The 21,847-nt window shown below is 33.3% G+C and overlaps 2 protein-coding genes across 2 annotated transcripts in view; both read left to right on the top strand.

The window, feature by feature from the left end:
- The window catches only part of LOC124531992, a 90,272-nt gene that overhangs the window by 17,489 nt on the left and 50,936 nt on the right, over nucleotides 1-21,847 (top strand). The gene's annotated exons all lie outside the window — the stretch shown is intronic.
- Nucleotides 3,019-3,982, top strand: LOC124531993. The gene has a single exon (XM_047106606.1). It carries the CDS (start codon nucleotides 3,202-3,204, stop codon nucleotides 3,970-3,972), a length of 771 nt encoding a protein of 256 aa, XP_046962562.1. The 5' UTR covers nucleotides 3,019-3,201; the 3' UTR covers nucleotides 3,973-3,982.

The following is a 21,847-nucleotide window of genomic DNA, read 5'->3' as shown; positions in this document are numbered from 1 at the left end:
CGGGATCCCAAGTCCAAACATACAAATCTTTATTGTTTCATAATGACAAATGATTCCTGTCTACTACAGAAATGCATCTGTACGAAGAACGATATCACATGCAAACGTGGCCCAAATTTTAACAAGATTCGTTTTCTACAGTATAGAAAAATTATGTAGTTTTATAATAATTATTACTGGTCCAATTGTTTACATTTGCTGACTATTTCCTTCATTCGTGAATAAGAAGAAGAGTGAAAGAGAAGAGTATATTTCAAACAGCTCCTAATGCTACATGAATCGTAGTCGCATACTATGTGTAAGACCATACTCACATCTTTGCAACGTATGTAAAATGACGTTTGTAAAATGATATCCTCTATGAAAATGGGTTGTTATTCTAACTCTAGCACGGCGCGCGCTCATTGGTCAAATCGAATAGCGCGCGCTTTTCCAGTTTCTTGTTACACATTTCCGTCCCTGCTTACGAAATTATTCTCTATATCAAGAAGGCGAGATGAAAAACATTACATATACAAATATGTAACAATAAGACACGAATTACAAAAAAATATGTTTAGATTTATATTATACTTGTATAAATAAAAATTTTAAGACTTCAAATAAAACACTATTTAAAACAAATAAATATGCAATAAAAATAAATAAAATATTTGTGTATTCAACATATTTTTTAGAGTCCTCCTAAGTAAAATGAAATGAAAAATATTAAACTACTTAAAAGTCGATTTACGATTATACATAATTATATAGTTATATTTGGAGCCGGTGTCCACACCACTGAATATTTATGTGCTTATCGACCTCGGAGGTAAAGAAAACCACCGTGAGGAAACCTGCATGCGTCTAATATCGTAGAAATTCTGACATATATGTATTCCGCCAACCCGCAATATGTTCCAATCCTTCTCCTCAAAGGGAGAAGAGGCCTTAGCCCAGCAGTGGGAAATTTACAGGCTGTTGTTGTTGTTTGTATACTAGTAATCGTTCTAGGCTTCGCTCGCGTTTTGGTTGTCATGTGTTAGGCAAAAAGGTAGCCTATGTCCTATCTTGGAGTTTCAAAATTTCACCAAATTCGGTTGAGAGGTTTGATCGTTAAAGAGCGACAGACAAACAGATATATAGAGTTACTTTCACATTTATAAAATTAATATATATTTTAAAATTGTAACAGCGATGCAAAAGTACTTACAAAAGTCTAGAATAAAAAATATTCTTAATTTAATTGTTCGCAAATAAAACATCAGTTGCGCTACGCTGTTGCAAGATAAATGTGACGTCATAATAAATGCATCCATTACGTCACTTCTGTAAGCCTCGCGACTGTAAATAGAAGACGTAACATTATCGTTTGACACAAAACATTTTCCTATTCGTGTAAGTTTAGCGATATAGCGAACGACGGCAGAAGTTGGCAACAAGTTAGTTTTTAACTCGTTAGTTTGCCTTGAGACTCGTCCCACTTGTATGTGACGTATATGAACCATATAGATTGTAAGCAACGTGACAGTTCGGGTTGTAATATTCTTCTCTTGTTCTCAGAACATTTTGAAATCTACGTCTTGTTAATGGGGTTATTCAGTGGTTAGAACGCGTGCATCTTAACCGACGATTGCGGGTTCAAATCCAGGCAAGCACCGCTGATTCATGTGCTTAATTTGTCTTTATAATTCATCTCGTGCTCAGCGGTGAAGGAGTTTTCCTTCACCGCTGAGCTGATCGTGATGACTGTGACAAATTTCATACAAATTCTGCCACGTGTGTATTCCACCAACCCGCATTGGAACAGCGTAGTGGAATATTTTTCGAACCTTCCCCTTAAAGGGAGAGGAGGCCTTTAGCCGAGCAGTGGGAATTTACAGGCTGTTGTTGTTGTTGTAATGGGGTTATTTGTTGATTGTTGTAGTTGATTGCTGTTTGTTGAATGAATGAATGAAAGAATTCGATTAATTTGTTCAATGACACACTTAGATATTGGTCTAATATATATATTGCACACATGCGAGTTGTTTATTACAAGATATTTCTCCACTTGTTAGCTCGGGATTGAACCTGCAATCTTCGCTGTAAAATACAGAGCACCTTCTATTACGAATACACATTTTCTGAGACAGAAGTTAAACACAGCTGACAGTTGTCAGAAAACCTGATACTTTTACTGGTACCACCTGGGGTTGTAAAATGCAAGGCACAATCTTGTAATATAGATCTGTGAGAAATTAAATAAAAATATATGACACATTGAACAAATACCGCAGATATTTCTTACGGCATATGTCGTGATTACTTTGTTCGATAAGAAAAATTGCAAAACTGTGAATCTGAGTCACAGAACTTCTGTGTTACTAAAGTATTCATGAGAAAAATCTGGCAACTCGAATGACGAATATTGAACAACGAGCAAATATTGTAAGCAAATATTTTTGTCAAATTTTTATTCGATATTAAATTACTACGAAACTGTTTTAGAAAAAGGTACGACTTGTATTTTATTGCTTTGATTGATTTCACACACAAATAAAACTATTCGAAGAAATATCAATATATTTTATTAATTACATACGTATGTAAACGTGCATATGGAATTCTTAGGAAGTAAATGTATTGATTTGATAACTATGAGCACTTATTTCTAAATCAGATTAATTAGTTTATACTAATATCATAAATGTAAAAGCAAATCTGTCTGTCCCTCTGTCGGTCTTTTACGAAGAAACCTTGAATGAAATGAAGCGAATTAGATGAAATTTGGTTTGAAGCAAACTTGAAGTTCAAGGGGGGGGGCATAGTCCCATTCAATTTACCACCAAGAACTTTTAAATACACCTTTGAATACTTTGTTAAATTTGAAAATGACAAAAATTTCTTTAGAAATATTCCGGGTTGCATATAACGCATATTGCTGTACTATATATATCTTCAGTCAGAAGAATATTATAATTAGTAATATTTTTTTTATAATATCATAACTTTTTTTTTTCGGGTAGGTGTCAAAAAAAAGACAACACGTTTTTATTTGAGCTCTTATAAATTTTATTAATATAAATTGGATGAATAATAATTCACAAGTAGAAATGTGCTAAGTTTGTTTCCTACCTGCCAGCTAATCTCCATAGCACTGATATAGCCACTAAAACCGAGAACATTGAGCATATATTTAAATATATATTATAAATATATTTATAAATTAGTAACTGCACTATGGAGTCCATCAAACACTCAATTCAGGACCTGACCGAACACTTTAATACACAAATGGCTGAATTTCAAAAATCTCTTCAGAGTCCTATCCCGGCTACGAGTCCAAACTCCAACATTGCAGCCCAATTTAACGCCTTCAGAATCTTTGTTCTGTCTGCATTGGAAGGTCTTCAGATGCAAGTGGAACTCCTATCGAAGCAATACAACCAGCTGGAGATGCGAAGCAGAAGGAAGATGCTTCTCTTGCATGGAGTTTCCGAGGATAAAAAAGAGAATTTGCCATTGGTAGTGTCAAATGTTGTGTCAGGACATCTTAAGGTACCAGAATTCACGATAGACAAGCTCAGTCGTTGTCAGCGATTAGGTCACTCTTCCAGAGATAAGCCTCGACCTATTCTTGTAAAATTCCGTGACGTAATGCTTCGAAATAAAATCTGGTACTCGAAAACGTCTCTTAAAAATACTGGTGTGACTCTGTCAGAGTTCCTTACTAAAGAGAGGCATGATCTGTTTATGGCAGCAAGACAGAAGTACGGAGTTTCTAAATGCTGGACGAAGGATGGTGTTATTGTCGTTACCGGGTCAGACGGTAAACGACACCGGATTGTCACAACAGCAGAGCTCAACGCAATCAATCGCACACCGAATGACATTCCCTTGGCAACTAACTCTGCTGCTGTAGCTGCTGCTGGAACCAGTTCCACCGATTCAAATCCAAAATCTGCCAATTCAACTCTGGCCATACGAAGCAAGAGAACCATTAAAAAGTAAGCTATAGTATTGTTAGACCGCGTATTCGTCCTCGATCCTTCAATTTGTTTTTACTATTCATTAGCATAAGTTGTTTAGTTATTCTATTTTAGTTTCATTACTTTGATCATATTACTATAATTATATTTCGGATTCCGTTTAGTATTAACTTGTATTTGTAAACATGTCGGTATAATTTTATAACTGAAGGTATAATGTTAATGTCATCAATCTGACGTTTGATTTGCGTTTAGTAATTGGTTTTGGACTATTGCAGTTTGTCATATAGCATTGCATTATTTAACATTCTTTTTTTTTTTTTAATAATATCTACTTAGCATTATTTTATTAAGTATTGTTTTATTATTTTTTTTTTCTTTCTTTTTATAAGATTTACTATTAGGATTTAAATCGTGTTTTGTGTTTTATTGGTTACGTTGTGTTGCCTTTACAAAATTATTTATTATGTTACTTAAATTATTATTACTTCTCTATTTCTTAATTTCATATCCGATGTGATGTGATAATGTTCATAATAATATTAGGTATATTTGTTTTACTTTTTTTTTTTTTTTTGTAATTTCTTACTCACAAATTGCTGGCGGGATGGAGAAGTAGCTTATCGAGAACTTAATATTAGTAGTTTGATTTATTTGGTATTTTAGTATTATTATAATTATTTTTTCTATTATATATATTATTTTAATTAATACATATATATTTATATACATCAATTATTTATTTATATGAATAGTATGATTTCAAACCTTTACAGCGTAAGCGATTTGAATGATAATAGTACCTACTACAGCGACTCAGTATTATCAAGTGATGATAGTTTTCATAGTGCTTCTCTTCCTCTAAATTCTCTTTTAGAATCAAATCTCTCCGGTTTTTCTAGAAACTTTAATGTAGTGCATATAAATGCGCAGAGTATTCCTTCACATTACTCTGATTTCCTGTCTTCCTTCGATAGTCAAAATATTCATGCCATTCTTGTATCCGAATCTTTTTTGAAACCAAGCTTACCCTCAACTTCTTACTGTTTGCCTGGCTACCACCTGATCCGGAATGACCGCATAGGTAAAGGTGGCGGTGGTGTAGCTATATATCTCCGCAGCCACATCCCTTTTACAATTTTAAATAAATCTCCTTCACAATACTCTGAGTCATCGGAACATATATTTATTGAGGTCTTATTCGGACATATCAAACTACTACTGGGCGTATTTTACAGTCCGTCACTCAATATTAATTATTTTAATGATTTTGAAAATTTATTAGAGCAATTTAGTACATCCGTTGATCACACGATAATTATGGGCGACTTCAACACCTGCCTACTTAAGGATGACCAACGTGCCCGACGCTTAAAGTATATAGTTGATAGCTGCAACCTTAATGTACTCCCAACGAATGCAACTCATTTCTTTCCGAATTGTTCTCCCTCGCTGTTGGACTTAATGATTGTTTCCTCTCTTAATCATGTTGACACTCATGGTCAGTTCCCCGCTGAAGCTTTTTCTTACCATGACTTAGTTTATTTATCCTATAAAATTCGGCCTCCGCGGCCAAAACCAACAATAGTGATGCGGCGTAATTTCCAAAAGATCAATAACACCAATTTTATGAGTGATTTGAACAATATTGACTGGACTGCTATCTATAATGCCAGCTCAATTGACGAAAAAATGAGTATTTTTAATTCTTTGTTAACTGATTTATTAGATAAACATGCTCCGTTGAGACCTATAAAGCTTAAGCATTTACCAGCACCTTGGCTAACTCAGGACATTAGAACACTCATGGTCAAACGCAATGTTGCGAAGGCCAAATATAAAAGAAATGCGACAACCAGTAACCTGGAAAAATATAAACAGCTGCGAAATCGTTGTAATAAGCTCTGCCGTGATGCTCAGCGTAAGTTTATTGCAAATGCTATTGAGAATAGCGATACATCCAAAGTTTGGCGGTTTTTAAAATCATTGGGAATTGGGCGTCAACGGGAAAATTATTCTTTTAACTTCGATCTCAATGATCTCAACAAACATTTCATTTCTTCTTCCTCTATAAATGCACAAGACAAACTTAATACAATCAATTATCTCAATACACTGCCCACCCCTTATAATCCTTCCTTCCAATTCAGTTCTGTCACCATTGGCGAATTAAAGAAGCACATCTTTAGCATCAAATCAGACTCAATTGGTTGTGATGGAATAAGTCGAAGTCTGATTATGCTTACCCTTAATAGCATTTTACCTGCTTTATGTCATATATTTAACTATTCCTTATCAACTGGTACTTTCCCATCTCTATGGCGCAAAGCTGTAGTGATCCCTATTCCTAAAGTTCCCAATCCTTCTTTACCTTCTCATTTTAGACCCATATCTGTTCTTCCTTTTCTCTCAAAGGTGCTGGAGCGTGTTGTTCATTTACAACTGAACCAATTTCTCTCAATTAACAAAATCCTCTCTCCTTTCCAATCTGGGTTTAGAAAAGGCCATAGTACAGTTACTGCGCTCACTAAAGTATGTGACGATATACGCTGTGGAATTGATAATAAATCTGTAACTGTTCTAGCTCTCCTAGACTTTTCAAACGCCTTTAATAGTATTGACTACGATATATGTTTGGCAATCCTAAGATCTCTAAACATAGACCCTACTGCTGTAGATTGGTTTCGCTCTTACCTATTAAATAGACAGCAATGCATAAAGGCGAATGGTAAGATCTCGACTTATTTAGATATTCCTTCTGGTGTCCCGCAAGGTGGTGTACTGTCTCCCCTTCTCTTTTCTATCTTCATCAATACTCTCTCCACACTTATCTCTTCCTCCTATCATCTATATGCTGATGATCTTCAAATTTATGTTACCGCTCCTTTGGACGGTATCGACAAGGCGGTTGCAACGTTGAATAATGATTTGGCAAAAATCTGTGAATGGTGTAGATCTTACGGGCTCCAAGTGAATCCGAGGAAGTCACAGGTAGCTGTTTTTGGCAGTGTTAAGCTTCTGTCGAGGATTAAAGACAAAAATCTACCTCCAATAATGTTTGATGGCCACATATTACCACTGCAAGAAACGGTTAAAAATCTTGGGCTAATTCTGGATGCTTCCTTCTCCTGGGTCCCTCAGGTTGCAGAAATAAGCCGTAAGATGTATGCCATCATTGGTTTTTTAAGGCGATGGAAAAATCTACTGCCAATCAAGGCTAAGATCAACTTAGCCAATTCGTTCCTGTTTCCAATATTGGATTATGCCGACGCCTGCTACACTGACTTAACTGAGAACCTTCTAAACAAATTAGAACGACTGCAGAATTTAGCCATTAGATTTATCTTTGGTCTACGTAAATTCGATCATGTCTCGCAGTATCGGTCTCAGTTAAAGTGGCTGCCAATCAGGCTTCGACGAAATTTGCACGCCTTATCTCTTCTTTACTCTTTGCTATATGTTGAACATACACCACCTTACCTGAAAGAACGCTTCAAATTTCTTGGGTGTGACAGTATACTCAACCTGCGTTCTAGTAACGATAATAAGCTTGTAACGCCCTGCAGCCGGACACAAACTTACAGTAGCTCTTTTACTGTGAAAACCGTCAAACTTTGGAATGCACTACCCAACGATATTCGGCAATCGAAATCCTTGTCCATCTTTAAACATCGCTTGAAAAACTATTATCTGTCCATATCCCAAGAATGTATGTAAGTATGAAATAATATGTAGTTTATAATTATGTATATATATTGATATATATTATATGTATATTATATTATTATATGTGTACTATTTGGATGTAGTTGTGTGTAGTTTATTATTATACTGCAATATTAGTCTACTTAAATTAAAGTTATTATCTCTTAACTATTAATTCTATTTGCACTTACCTGTTCTCTCGTCTTAAGTTCCTGTCACCAAAGGTTGTCTGTGAGAGATCGCTACAAGCGATAAGACCGCCTTTGCGCACCATTTGTTGTTTTTTTGTCTCTCTATTACCCATTGTCGTGTAATGTGTTGTGCAATAAAGTATTTTAAATAAATAAATAAATAAACTTTTTTGTTCTTTATTGTCACTTAATTACGTTTACAATAATTATATAGTACGTGCATTGTTAATTATTGTATTAACTATAAAGTATGTATTAACTGTTGATGTAATAATATATTGACGTGCTATAAAAGTAAGACCGACTGCCTGCGGCCGGTGAGGAAAGAGTTTTTTTCGTAAAAAATCAGAAGTGGTAGAATAACTACAAATGGGCCACCTGGTGGTAAATGGTCACCATTACCCGCTAAATTACGACGCATGAAATTTTAATCGTTAATTATGCAACCAATGAGCCATTAGCTTTGATAACAGAGATGTTATAGCTTTTATGTCTTTAGTTACTACGACTTTAAATGGGAACACAACAATACTAATTATTATTACTGCTTCACGGTGGAGTATATATGGTTTGACGACCTCCGTGGTCAAGTGTATTTGCGACTTACATTGGGATCAGAGTAATGTGTGTGATGTTATCAAAATTAATATATATATATATATATATATATATATATATATATATATATATATATATATATATATATATATATATATATATATATATATATATATATATATATATATATATATATATATATATATGGTGAAATGGTACCTACCTAGACAGTCGTACAAAGCTCCGCCACAAAGAGAAAAAAGGTTCAGGTGGAAAGCTAAAATTTTTTGAATATACACAGTGCAAACCTTTCGCTTTAAAAAGATATAGAAAAAAGGGTAAATAAATACTACAATTTAACAAAAAATATAAAAAATGGAAGCAATACCGAGGGGATTACCTCTTAAAGTATATTTAATAGTTACATACGTCGCAGCGGGAGACTCTCGTTAACTAAAGCACATATTATACAAACTATGTTATGAATTATTGATATGGGACTCACTCCAGTTAGTGCAGGTGATTAAGGATTATACAGATAGCGCATGTTTGTGCAGAAAGCCTTCTTATATTACGTTATCGTATTGTTTCCAAGCTTCGATATTTACGGAAAGGTTTCTATAAATATTTAACGTTTTCGAATATAAAACTGTGTACCGGATTTCGGTATTAGAGAACGATTTAATGATGTCTCAAGAGAAAAAGGTAAATTTTTAATTCTCATTTTATCATAATTCGATGGGACGAAAATTCGCCATTTTAGAAAATGTTTAGAAATTTCTTGACGGAAAAAAAATCAAAATAAACTTTATTCAAGTAGGCTTTTACAAGCACTTTTGAACCGTCATTTAACAATTAAGTGAAGCTACCACCGTTTGGGAAAGTAGATTCTATAGAGAAGAACCGGCAAGAAACCCAGTAGTTACTCATTTTCCACATTTGAAAAATACAGTCATGTTAGTTAAATACAATTATATACGTATGTAATATATCCTCTACGCTTTTCTAAGATCTATAAAATCCTGTATCGAATAATATGCCTTTTTTACCAATGAATTTTTTACAAACGATTTGAACTTACGAAACGGCGAAGCTAAAAAGAAACATTGGAGTCAAACTCAAGACTTCGGGTTTTGTAGCAAGCAAGCCAAAGGACCAATAGGATTATGACTATAGCCCCAGTCATGTCTTTTAGTTTTAAAAGTAATACAATTTTACTTTAATTAAGTATCAGTTAATATTTAACGACTCCAACAATGATCTGTAGATTTCCCACTGCTGAGCCTCCTCTCCCTTTGAGGAAAATGTTTGGAACATATTCCACCACGCTGTTCCAATACGGGTTGATGGAATATATTTGTGGCAGAATTTTTAAGGAATTAGACACATTCAGGTTTCCTCACGATGTTTTCCTTCATAGTCCAGCACGCGATGAATTATGAACACAAATTAAGCACATGAATGAAATGGTGCTTGCTTGGGTTTGAATCGGTAATCATCGGTTAAAATGCACGCGTTTTAAGCACTGAGCCATCTCGGCTATTAATATTTAACGTTTACTGTAAAGCATTAATTATTTTTATTTTATTATGTTAAATATTGTTACTTTATGTCGAAATATGAAACAGTTTAAGCCACACCGATAGATTTTAGATTAGAATTTATAAATTGAAAGGGTTCCGAAAACTTTCCTACAACACGCGAGCAAATTGGCATATTCGTACGATGTGTGTTATTCCGACTAACAATCCATATTTTTCCCAGCGTAACGGCGTGTATTTAAAAATCCACAAAATAAAGTCAGGATTTTTCGCCTTGACGTAAAAAAGTTTACACATCGGTAGAATATTCATTCTGAACAGTATCGTTAACAACAACAACAGTCTGTATATTCCCCACTGCTGGGCTAAGGCCTCTCCTTTTGAGGAGAAGGTTTGGAACATATTCCACCGCGCTGTTCCATTACGTGTAGGTAGAATACACTTGTGGCAGAATTTCTATGAAATTAGACACATGCAGGTTTCCTCACGATGTTTTCCTTCACCACTGAACACGAGATGAATTCTAACCGCTGGGCCATCTCGCCTCGTTATATATTAGTATCGTTAGTGTAGATAGTAATAATGTTTTAAAACACAAAGTGTTTTTTCACTTTTGTAATCAAGAAGTCGGTTTGCGTTTCTTTCAGTCCAGGTAATGCATCTTTGGATAATGTTTATTCATCTTTATTGTTTTTAAAAGTTTTAGCATCTAAGGAACACGGTTAGTTTGCATCTACTTTGTGTAAAGAAATACGAAGTGATCATTTGCAGTGCATCTACCGCTATTGTTAAGTTTTAAAAGGTCTTTTAAAGATACTGTTTAATTTCGATTTGAAGAGAAACGTTTTTTATTTGTTTTATTACATTCATAATAACTAACATATTTTAAGCTACTTTAATTTATTATTGAAGATAAATATGTTTTAATTTTATATTAATATATAATATATTTATTTATTGCGTACTATCTACATTGATATTATACATGTTAAAGTAACTCTATCTATTTGTCTGTCGCTGTATCGCGACCAAACCGTTGAACCAAATTTGATGAAACTTTGTATGAAGCAAACTTGAACTCCATAAAAGGACATAGGCTTCTTTTTTTGCCCAACACATGACAACCAACACCATAAAACTGGAGCAAAGCCATGGGCAACTACTAGCTTATAACAAATATAAAAGAATAACAGGTAAACTATAAAGTATGCAAAGGCGGCCTTATCACTTAGAGCGATCTCTACCAGTCAAACTATATCCAGGATTAAGGCAGGGCAAATACCTTAAAAATATAACATAAAAACAGTACAATACACACACATCCATAAACATACTATAGTACACATACACTTAAATGACAGAAACTTAAATATTATGTGATATGAAACATTTAATACTCAGTAATTTTAATAATAAGTAAGTGGAGCTTATTTATTACCTTTGTGACGTGTGATTGTTTTTATTACCTTTGTGACGTCACAGTGGTACAATTCGATGAACGAAATCAAAAATTAAATCCAATTCTTCTTGTATCACGTAAAGCTATTTGATAAAGTAAAAATAATAAAAAAAAAACAGTTTCATAAGAACGTAGGATGTTATTACTCGTCTTAAAAAAAACATAAATGTCATTACGGACGCTTTCTTTGTGTCTCGTGAATTACTCTCAGTGAGAACAAACGCGTGTCCGAAGTGAGACGTCAGAGCGACTGTTTTGAAAGGACAAAAGCGGAAACTCGGCTGGTTTGTTTTCTTGGACATTTTTTTTTCGCTCGTGCGTATTTCTGTTTATTACTTTCGCTATTACGAAAACTTTACGACTGTCTTCGCATTTGCGCCGTCCGCGGTTAATGTGGAGATTTATTTTTCTGTTATGATTTGAAAGAACTTTTTCTTTGTATTTGAAAGTGTCTTTTAAGAATACGATTCGAGTGCAGATGTTATTACTCCTAATGTTTTTCTTACTTCTTTATTATTATTTTTATTGATTCAACCTTTTTTAAACACTTGGAATTTTTAGTACTGTTCATGTATGTATATAAGTTTATTCTTTTGTTGTTATGGCTGTGTGAGTGAAGAAACTACATTAAAAAAAAATGTATATATATATATATACGAGATGAATTATAAAACTCACAAGAATTAATCTTAAAGACATAGAAAAAGAAGCTTAGTTTGATTAAAATTTATATTCATAAAGTGCACTATAAGCTCATGAGCTTATTAATAATTTAAAATCATAAGCATATTAAGAGCCGAGATGGTCCAGTGGCTTGAACGCGTGCATCATAACTGCTGATCGCGGATTCAAATTCAGGCAATCAACTCTGGATCTTCATATGCTTAGTTTGTATTTATAATTCATTTGCGCTCGGCAAAAATCTGAATACGTTTAATTTCAACGTAATTCTGCAACATGTGTAAATTGGAGCATGGTGGAATGGACTCCAAACTTTGTCCTCAAAAGGAAGAAAAGGCCCTAAGTCTAGCTGTGGGAAATTTACAGATTCTTACAGTATAGTACTGTTACTGTAATTATTTTTACGTCAAAAATTATAGAATACTAGTTATCATCTGAGGCTTCGCTTGCCTTTTTAGACTGGTCCTCGCATGTTGGGCATAAAAAAAGTAGCCAATGTTCTTTCTTCGAATTCAAGTTTGTTTCATAGATAATTCAGACAAACAAATATGCATAAAAATAGGGAATGCAACATAGGGTCTCTATGTTGCATTTATAATATTAATATATTAGTATAGATTTTGCGAGATATAAATTTTTTGCTCATGGGCAAATAAACCATTAAAAAAAAGTAGTTGATATTCCACAAATACGATACATAGGTATAAATTCTTTTAAATCAGACTTATATTCTATACAAGGACGCCATATGAAAAACGATACAAAATAAATTGTCTACATTTTACTATATTCCAACTTTTGTAGAGAGGCCACATGTTACCAACAAATACAATGAAATTGTATTTTCTGGCAACGTGTACCGAGAGAACGAGGGCTTCGTCGATTGAGCTATTTCTTTCATCAGCATCACTTGTGTTACGTTTCTAACATACTTTATACATGAATAATTTTAGTACTTTGTTACAATAACGGTCTAAACTATCACTTAATTTCTCATTCAAACCCTCGATGCAAAGAGGTTAAATGATTTATAAGTTTAACGTGTCTGTGTGTTTGTCTGTGTTATGGTAGCTCCTAAACGCGTCTTGATGGAAGCAATGAGTAAAATTAAACAAATTAAATTCCGTGATTTGCAAGCATTATTCTTACTATCCATTCTCAGATTAAACATTTTCGGTTTGAAAAAAATCTGAGGAAAACCGGTGATAAAAACCCAGAACTTAAAATATATGGTTCGGCTGTTCAAAGATCATAATACACTCTTTTCAAGTTGAAGGTATGAGAGCAACTTCTAATGGTCTGATTTAATCTGACTTGGTGTGTAGGTCTTTGTGCTAGCCCGTCTGGGCAGGTACCACCCACTCATCAGTTATTCTACCGCCATATAACAGTACTCAGTACTGACTCAACCTTCAAACCGAAACACAACGTTTCGGTTTGAAGGGTGAGTCAGTGTAACTACAGGCACAAGGGACATAACATCTTAGTTCCCAAGGTTGGTGGCACATTGACGATGTAAGGAATAGTTAATATTTCTTACAGCTTCATTGTTTGTGAGTGATGGTAACCACTTACCATCAAGCCTATATGCTCGTCCGCCAACCTATACCATAAAAAAATACTGTTACCTCAATGATATTACTATAGCATAATAATCCAGACCTGATGCAGTCTGTGCAGATTCTGGAATCCGTAGAATTATATAATTCTTTTCATCAGAGATTCTCGTTTCAGCTAATTGTTATGGTCCCAATCAATAAATTACGGAAACAAATGTATACAATCTGCTCTTTTGGGATAATATCTTTTAAACTTTATCTTTCAAAATTTTCAAGTGTCCATTAGGCGTTCGATTTTTTATTCTGAAGGCTTTGAGCGTTGCACTCAAAGAAAATTTGCGTACAAATGCATTGTCAAACAAGCTGGAGAACGATGCTGTGTTAAAATTTTGGAATTTTTGAAATTGTGGTTGCTCATAGATCCATGCACTCACAAAGGCCCCTTAAAGACCACGCTAAATTATCGCCGTTCGTTAGTGTTGAGTGATGCCTGTACTTACAAGATATCTTAGTGTGTGTGAAACTCTTAACACAAGCTTGAAACTTAGATTATATGATTACCTTTGTTTTTAAGTTTTACCAGGAAATTTAACATGTAAAAATAGTCCAGTCATTTCGTTGGATATTAGGCAAATAAATGAAAATGAAATTCACTAGAGTTTTTCGACCAAGATTTACAGGGTGCTAAGGGGCGCTCCTTCTTCTTAAAAAAAGGAGTAAATTTTGTTCCCCACAACAACTGGGATATCTGATGAGATTCGAAATGTTTTACAAGAACTTTTTTCGTAGTTTTTTATTGTGCTCTACAATTAAATCTTAACCATTTTTAACGTATCATGCATCGTTAAATATATTGTCGACTTTATACTTCCTCTCTTACAAATACTCTTTATAACGCATAACATAAAAAGAAAAGTTAACAAGCGTGTAGAAAAAGAACAAAAACATCGTTGGACACCAAACGGACGATCCAATTGTTTGTGTACATATTTGTTCAAAGCGTACAGCGTCGAAAAACATACAAAATTTTTAAAATTATATTATGTATACATAAAGCCCAAGTATCTCCGTAGTAATAAGTGATTTTGACTAACAGTTGTGGGTTTATTAAATCCGAACAGCGTTGAATTTTCGTGTGTTTATGTTACGTTTCTAGTTTATCTCGCTATAGGCTTATCAGTACATCGCGAGGAAACACTCGTGTATTGGATGAAAATCTATCACACGTATCCATAAACTCACATTGGAGGATGGGATAATCTCCAAACTATGTCCCTAAAAGAAGAGGTTTTATCCAAGCATGTACCAATGTATGGGCCTTGGTGATTTTTAACAACCAGGTCGACAGCTAAGACTAGAGAAAAAATTAATTGATTTTTTGTGTATGTGCGTGTGTGGGTGTGGGGGGGGGGGGGGTGTGTGCTCGCAAACGTTCGCGAGTGTGTGTATGTGTGAGTATGTAGATGTAGATATATCTATAACTTACATAGGCATTGAATTCCAAGACTATATATGTACATTCATAAATTGTCACTCAATAAGGAGAAGCAGAGTTATAGCCGTGTGTGAGGGGGTACGTTCGTTCGCGCGTATGTGTGTGTGCGTGTGTGTGTGAGTGTGTATGAGGAGTATTCATAACTTACATAGGCATTGCATTCCAAGACTACATTTATAAGCTTGTCACTCAATAAAAAGGTGAGAATTATAGTCATTACATACGAAGTGTTCTTTGAGTGTATGAGTTCAAGGCATCTCTGTCTTGAGTTTAGTCTCTTTATTAACGTAAGCTGTACATTCATAGCTTCAGTTTGATTTGTGTTTTCATGTCAAGGCTGGCTTTGTTTCAAATATCGGCAAACGAAGCACGTTTTAAGTTACGTGTGCTGAATACAGATACACCATTTACAATATTTTTCTTATAACTCGGATAAAAAAATTGGTCAGGATCTTTTGTTCTCAGCCATTGATTTCTTAATGCTTTTTTAAATAGTTAATTACATTTAAATGTTATTTAGCACCAGTTAATTTTAAAAGGCAACGCTATAATGACGCATTTTGACTAAAGAAACAATAAAAAATGGTTTAGTTATATAGTATATAATTAGTTATATATATATATATATATATATATATATATATATATATATATATATATATATATATATATATATATATATATATATATATATATATATATATATATATATATATATTCCGCCTGATGGTAAGTAGTCATCACCAATAGAAATTGCAGCTACAAGGAATATCACATTACATTTTCAATATACCATCAACATCGGGACCAATATGCCAATTGCCAACTATGCCAATTGCCTGTAGTTACACTGGTGCAATTTTCAAACTTAAACACTTATTTAGCTACTACTAGCTTATTTTATATTTAGGTACACTAAATACCTATCAAATAGAATATTATCTATAATATTTAATTTTAAGTGTTTAGTGATACGTCGATGGTGAACTGTTTCAATATAGAAAAAGTAAAGTAAAGTAACAGCCTGTAAATTACCCACTGCTGGGCTAAAGCCTCCTCTTCCATTAAGGATAGGGTTTGGAACATATTCCACCACGCTGTTCCAATGCGGATTGGTGGAATGCACATGTGGCAGAATTTCGATAAAATTAGACACATGCAGGTTTCCTCACGATGTTTTCCTTCACCGCCGAACACGAAATGAATTATAAACAACTAGCTACCCACCCCGGCTTCGCACGGGTGCAATACTGATACTAAATATACTACAGAATTTGTTTATTTACGACATCACATCGCAAAATTCTAAAATTATCAGTGTTTCTTTACTATATTGTTCATGTATTATATACACAAACCTTACCCTTGAATCACACTATCTTTTAAAAAAAACACATCAAAATCCGTTGCGTAGATTTAAAGATATAGGGACAGAGAAAGCGACTTTGTTTTGTACTATGTAGTGATGGAACTCCTATACGGCTCGCAGGTAGGGTGCGATATGGGGCAGAATTTCTTACTATCTTTAATCAAATTTTGTGTATGTGATGTGATGTCATATGATGTACGAAATATAGTTGGTCTTTTTCAATTTTTTTTGCTGAGTTCGATTACAGCTCTTTCGAGAGATCCTTGTAGTTTACGCAGCGTGGCGTATTAAAGCCGCATTTTCGAAAGTCTATTTTTGCTTTATTCGAAAGTTTCTTTTGAAATTGTCCCTGAACTACTTTCTGATTTATATAAACGGCACGCTTAATCTATCCATATTAAGAAAAAAATGTTAGTCTACATCAGCTTCACTTAAAATCAAAAAATAAATAAAATTTTAACAAAAAGAAAAACCGAACTTTGATCGTTTGAAGTCGGTTTTTCTTTTTGTTAAATTTTTATTTATGTAGATATTAATGAGATCTACAATTAATTAGAACATTTTATAGTTCTATCTTTTATAGTTTAGGCATCATTGACGACCTCTGTGGTCGAGTGGTGTGTACACCGGTTTTCATGGGTACGCCACTCTGAGGTCCCGGGTTCGATTCCCGGCCGAGTCGATGTAGATTACCATTAGTTTTCTATGTTGTCTTGGGTCTGGGTGTTTGTGGTACCGTCGTTACTTCTGATTTTCATAACACAAGTTCTTCAGCTACTTACATTGGGATCAGAGTAATGTATGTGATGTTGTCTCATATTTAAAAAAAAAAAAAAAAAATCATACGCAAAAAATCAACTTTTCTAGTCGTTTTTTTCCTTTTTTGTCCGAAAAACTCAAAATATCTTACGGAACCCTATTTTTTTTTCAAAATAATATTTAGCCTATGTTATGCGGGATTAATTAAGCTTTCGAATGGTGAAAGAATTTTTAAAATCGGTCCAGTAGTTTTTGAGCCTATTCATTACAACCAACCAAACAAAGTTTTCCTCTTTATAATATTAGTGTAGACAATTAAGCACACACATATATATATATATATATATATATGTGCTTGCCTGGGTTTGAACCCGAAATAATCCATTAAGATGCACGCGTTCTAACCACAGGGTCATCTCAGCTCATCAATAAATAAATTCAATAAATAAATGGGTGGTACCCACACAAAATGAGTCTGTACAAAGCTCCAGCTGTAAGTAAGTTTGTTAAGTTTAGTTTTATTTTTGTTAGCGCGTCATCTGGTAAGTGGACCGTACACGACTGTCTTCTTCTAAGATACAATACATACAGGCGCTGTGGGACGCTTAAACTAAATCGAATCTGATGCTAGTTTTTCAATTACAAACAGAATAACTTTTAATTAATATCGTCAGTCAGTAATTTTGACTGGAATTGTTAAATTCACTAACTAAGCTAATTTGTATATGTTTTGTAAACATTCAAATATTATTAATTCATTTACAACATGCACATAAAAGATAAATTAATATTATGTAATAACCATGCGTTTTCTTTTTATTATATTCAATAATTTTACTTTTTTTTTTTCATGGCAACAAATGGTGCCAGTGCCATAAAATTACCTACTTAATATTTCCAATAAGGTTTTATATGCGAATGAAAATTAAATAACTACTATACAAGTCGTAACGTCATGACGCCGGCAATACTTTTTTATATTTTTATAACATAGTGTACGGGCAAATTAGCCACTTGACAAGCGGCCACCACACATAGTTAGCTCTGTAAGATATATTAATTACATCGCAAACTCGCTACTAACCTTGGGAACTAAGATGTTATGACAGTATAAGCTCTACTGTTTGTTAAATATTAAGATTTTGAATGCTGATAAATCACTATGGCCAATGCGACTGTGATAGCATCATAAATCTTATTAATACTGATATTATAAATTAGATATAATATGCTATTATCAAATAATATAGTTTACTTTTTCTGAACTCTACTTTTTTTAAACTCTTCAATATCATCATACTATTGCACCCTCTCATTTATTTTTAGTCGGTGTAAATTGCAATTAAGTTAAAACGTGAAAGGTAACAAATAAACAAACTCATTTAGAATTAATAACACAATTTAGGATTTAGTATTTTACATAAAAAGTGAGTTCGAAATTTAAACTATATTTTTATCGTTTGGGTAGTTTCACACAGCTTAAAATTCGTAAGATTTGATCAATACATTCTAATTAGTGATTTCAAATAATAACCTAAAACAATAAGTATAGTATTTATTAATAATTCATCTGATTTCTGTTACGAACCGTTGTAACAAGCTTCATGAAATTAAATTACAAAATTATAATTAATATAATAAAAAAAAGAATACGAATATGATTTTGATGTTCTAATTATCTCCTATATATAAATTTACACATAGCTTCAGTCACTATTAATTAGCTCGAACGAAGTATTGTTTGTGGAAATTATTTGCCATTAATTAATTATATTTTCAAATAATTTTATCCTTATATAAAATTGACTACCGAACCGGCTACGTCCGTGCGTAGTCAATGCTGATACTAAATAAACTACAGCACATCACATTAGAATCTTCTAAAATTATCAGTGTTTCTTTACTATATTGTCCATATTATATGCAAAAACCTTCCTCTCGAATCACTCTATCTATTACAAAAACCGCATCGAAATCCGTTGCGTCATTTTAAAAATATAAGCATACATAGGGACAGACAGCGGTAAGCGACTTTGTTTTCAACCGACTTCCAAAAGGAGGAGGTTATCAATTCGTCTGTATTTTTTTTTTTTTTTTTTTTTTTTTTTTTTTTTTTTATGTTTGTTACCTCATAACTTTTCACTGGGTGGACCGATTTTGATAATTTTTTTTTTGTTTAAAAGGTAGTGCTTCCCGTGGGGTCCCATTTTTTTTTATTTTTTTCCGCTGATGGTATCCATATGAAAACCACATAAGTCTTAAATTTGCATTATGTATATGCGCGACAAATAGGTGAATATCTGAAAATCACGATAATGAATTTTGATAATTCTTTTTTTATTATAAAATATATACTTCAAGGGTAATTTGGTGAAAGTTTGGTAAGGTTCTGAGCACAGGATCCATGACAAAGTAACGGAACGGAAGGGAACGGAACAATTCTGAGGAGCACGTTAGCGATACTCGGTCCAATCTTTTATGTATAGGTTATTTGGATATTTGAGTCACCTTCCGTAATGTGGTTATGTTTATGTAATTATCATAGTCGAATATTTTAATCAACTAGCTACCCACCCTGGCTTCGCACGGGTGCAATACTGATACTAAATATACTACAGAATTTGTGTATTTACGACATCACATCGCAAACTTCTAAAATTATCAGTGTTTCTTTACTATATTGTTCATGTATTACATACACAAACCTTCCCCTTGAATCACACTATATTTTAAAAAAAACCGCATCAAAATCCGTTGCGTAGATTTAAAGATATAGGGACAGAGAAAGCGACTTTGTTTTATACTATGTAGTGATGGAACTCCTATACGGCTCGCAGTTAGGGTGCGATATGGGGCAGAATTTCTTACTATCTTTAATCAAATTTTGTGTATGTGATGTGATGTCATATGATGTACGAAATATAGTTTTTTTCAAAGTTTTTTTGCTGAGTTCGATTACAGCTCTTTCGAGGGATCCTTGTAGTTTACGTCGCGTGACGTATTAAATCCGCATTTTCGAAAGTTTATTTTTGCTTTATTCGCAAGTTTCCTTTGTAATTGTCCTCGAAGTAGTTTCTGACTCGTATAAACGGAACGCTTAATCTATCCATATTAAAAAAAATTAGTTAGTCAACATCATCTTCACTTAAAATCAAAAAATAAATAAAAATTTTAACAAAAAGAAAAACCGACTTCAAACAAAACACTATTTTAAAACAAATGAATATGCACGAAAAAGTAATAAAAATAATTGCGTATTCAACATATTTTTTAGAGTCTTCCTAAGTTAAATGAAATGAAAAATATTAGACTACTTAAAAGTCGATTAACGATTATATCATGTAGTTATAATTATTGTTATATTTGGAGTCGGTGTCAGCCAATAAAACCCTACAGTATATCTATCAAAAAACAATACGAGAATACTTTAACAAATATGTTTTTTACAAATTACCTTTTACACAATAATATACTGGATCAATCAAGGGGCTCGTATCGTTTCTTTCTTTTGATTGTTGGGGCAAGGGCACCGTGGCTGACACCGGCTCCAAATATACCAATAATTATAACTACATGATATAATCGTTAATCGACTTTTAAGTAGTCTAATATTTTTCATTTCATTTAACTTAGGAAGACTCTAAAAAATATGTTGAATACGCAATTATTTTTATTACTTTTTCGTGCATATTCATTTGTTTTAAAATAGTGTTTTGTTTGAAGTCGGTTTTTCTTTTTGTTAAAATTTTTATTTATATAATATCTATTGATGATGGTATTATATTCGAACGATTGATGTTTTTTTGTATTACCGTTTTGTAACAGTACGATACAATTACATGTGTATATAGCGAAAACTCTTATATTTACGGGCCAAAAATCAATACGAACTTAATACTGACATAAATTACAATGTACACAACGATCACTTGATGTCGATATGAACGAATGGGCAGTGTCGTTTTCTTTAACCGACCTCACAAAGGAAGAGCAAAGATAATATAAGTTTGAGGTGTGTGTATATGTTAATTCGCCATTTACTCAAAATGAGCAAGAATCGTAACGATGATTTAAAGTATAAATATAAATAAATAAATATGAGACAACATCACATACATTACTCTGATCCCAATGTAAGTAGCTGAAGCACTTGTGTTATGGAAATCAGAAGTAACGACGGTACCACAAACACCCAGACCCAAGACAACATAGAAAACTAATGGTAAAGTATGTTCTAAAAATTCGCATATATCTATATTTAATGAAGTACAATGTTCAGTTTTTGGAAAGAGATTCTTGTGCGCTTACAGCCACACAGGCAGAAATTATAACATGAGGAGAAACGTCATCCACCCGATCTTTCTTCTCTTTCTCTTTTCAACCGACTTCAAAAAGGAGGAGGTTATCAATTCGTCTGTATTTTTTTTTTTTTTTTTATGTTTGTTACCTCATAACTTTTTACTGGGTGGACCGATTTTGATAATTTTTTTTTGTTGGAAAGGTAGTGCTTCCCGTGGGGTCCCATTTTTTTTTTTTTTCCGATGATGGTATCCGTATGAAAATGACATAAGTCTTAAATT

This window comes from Vanessa cardui, chromosome 8 (genome assembly GCF_905220365.1).
Source record: "Vanessa cardui chromosome 8, ilVanCard2.1, whole genome shotgun sequence".
NCBI classification, from domain to species: domain Eukaryota; kingdom Metazoa; phylum Arthropoda; class Insecta; order Lepidoptera; family Nymphalidae; genus Vanessa; species Vanessa cardui.
This window is presented reverse-complemented; position numbering and strand designations above follow the sequence as displayed.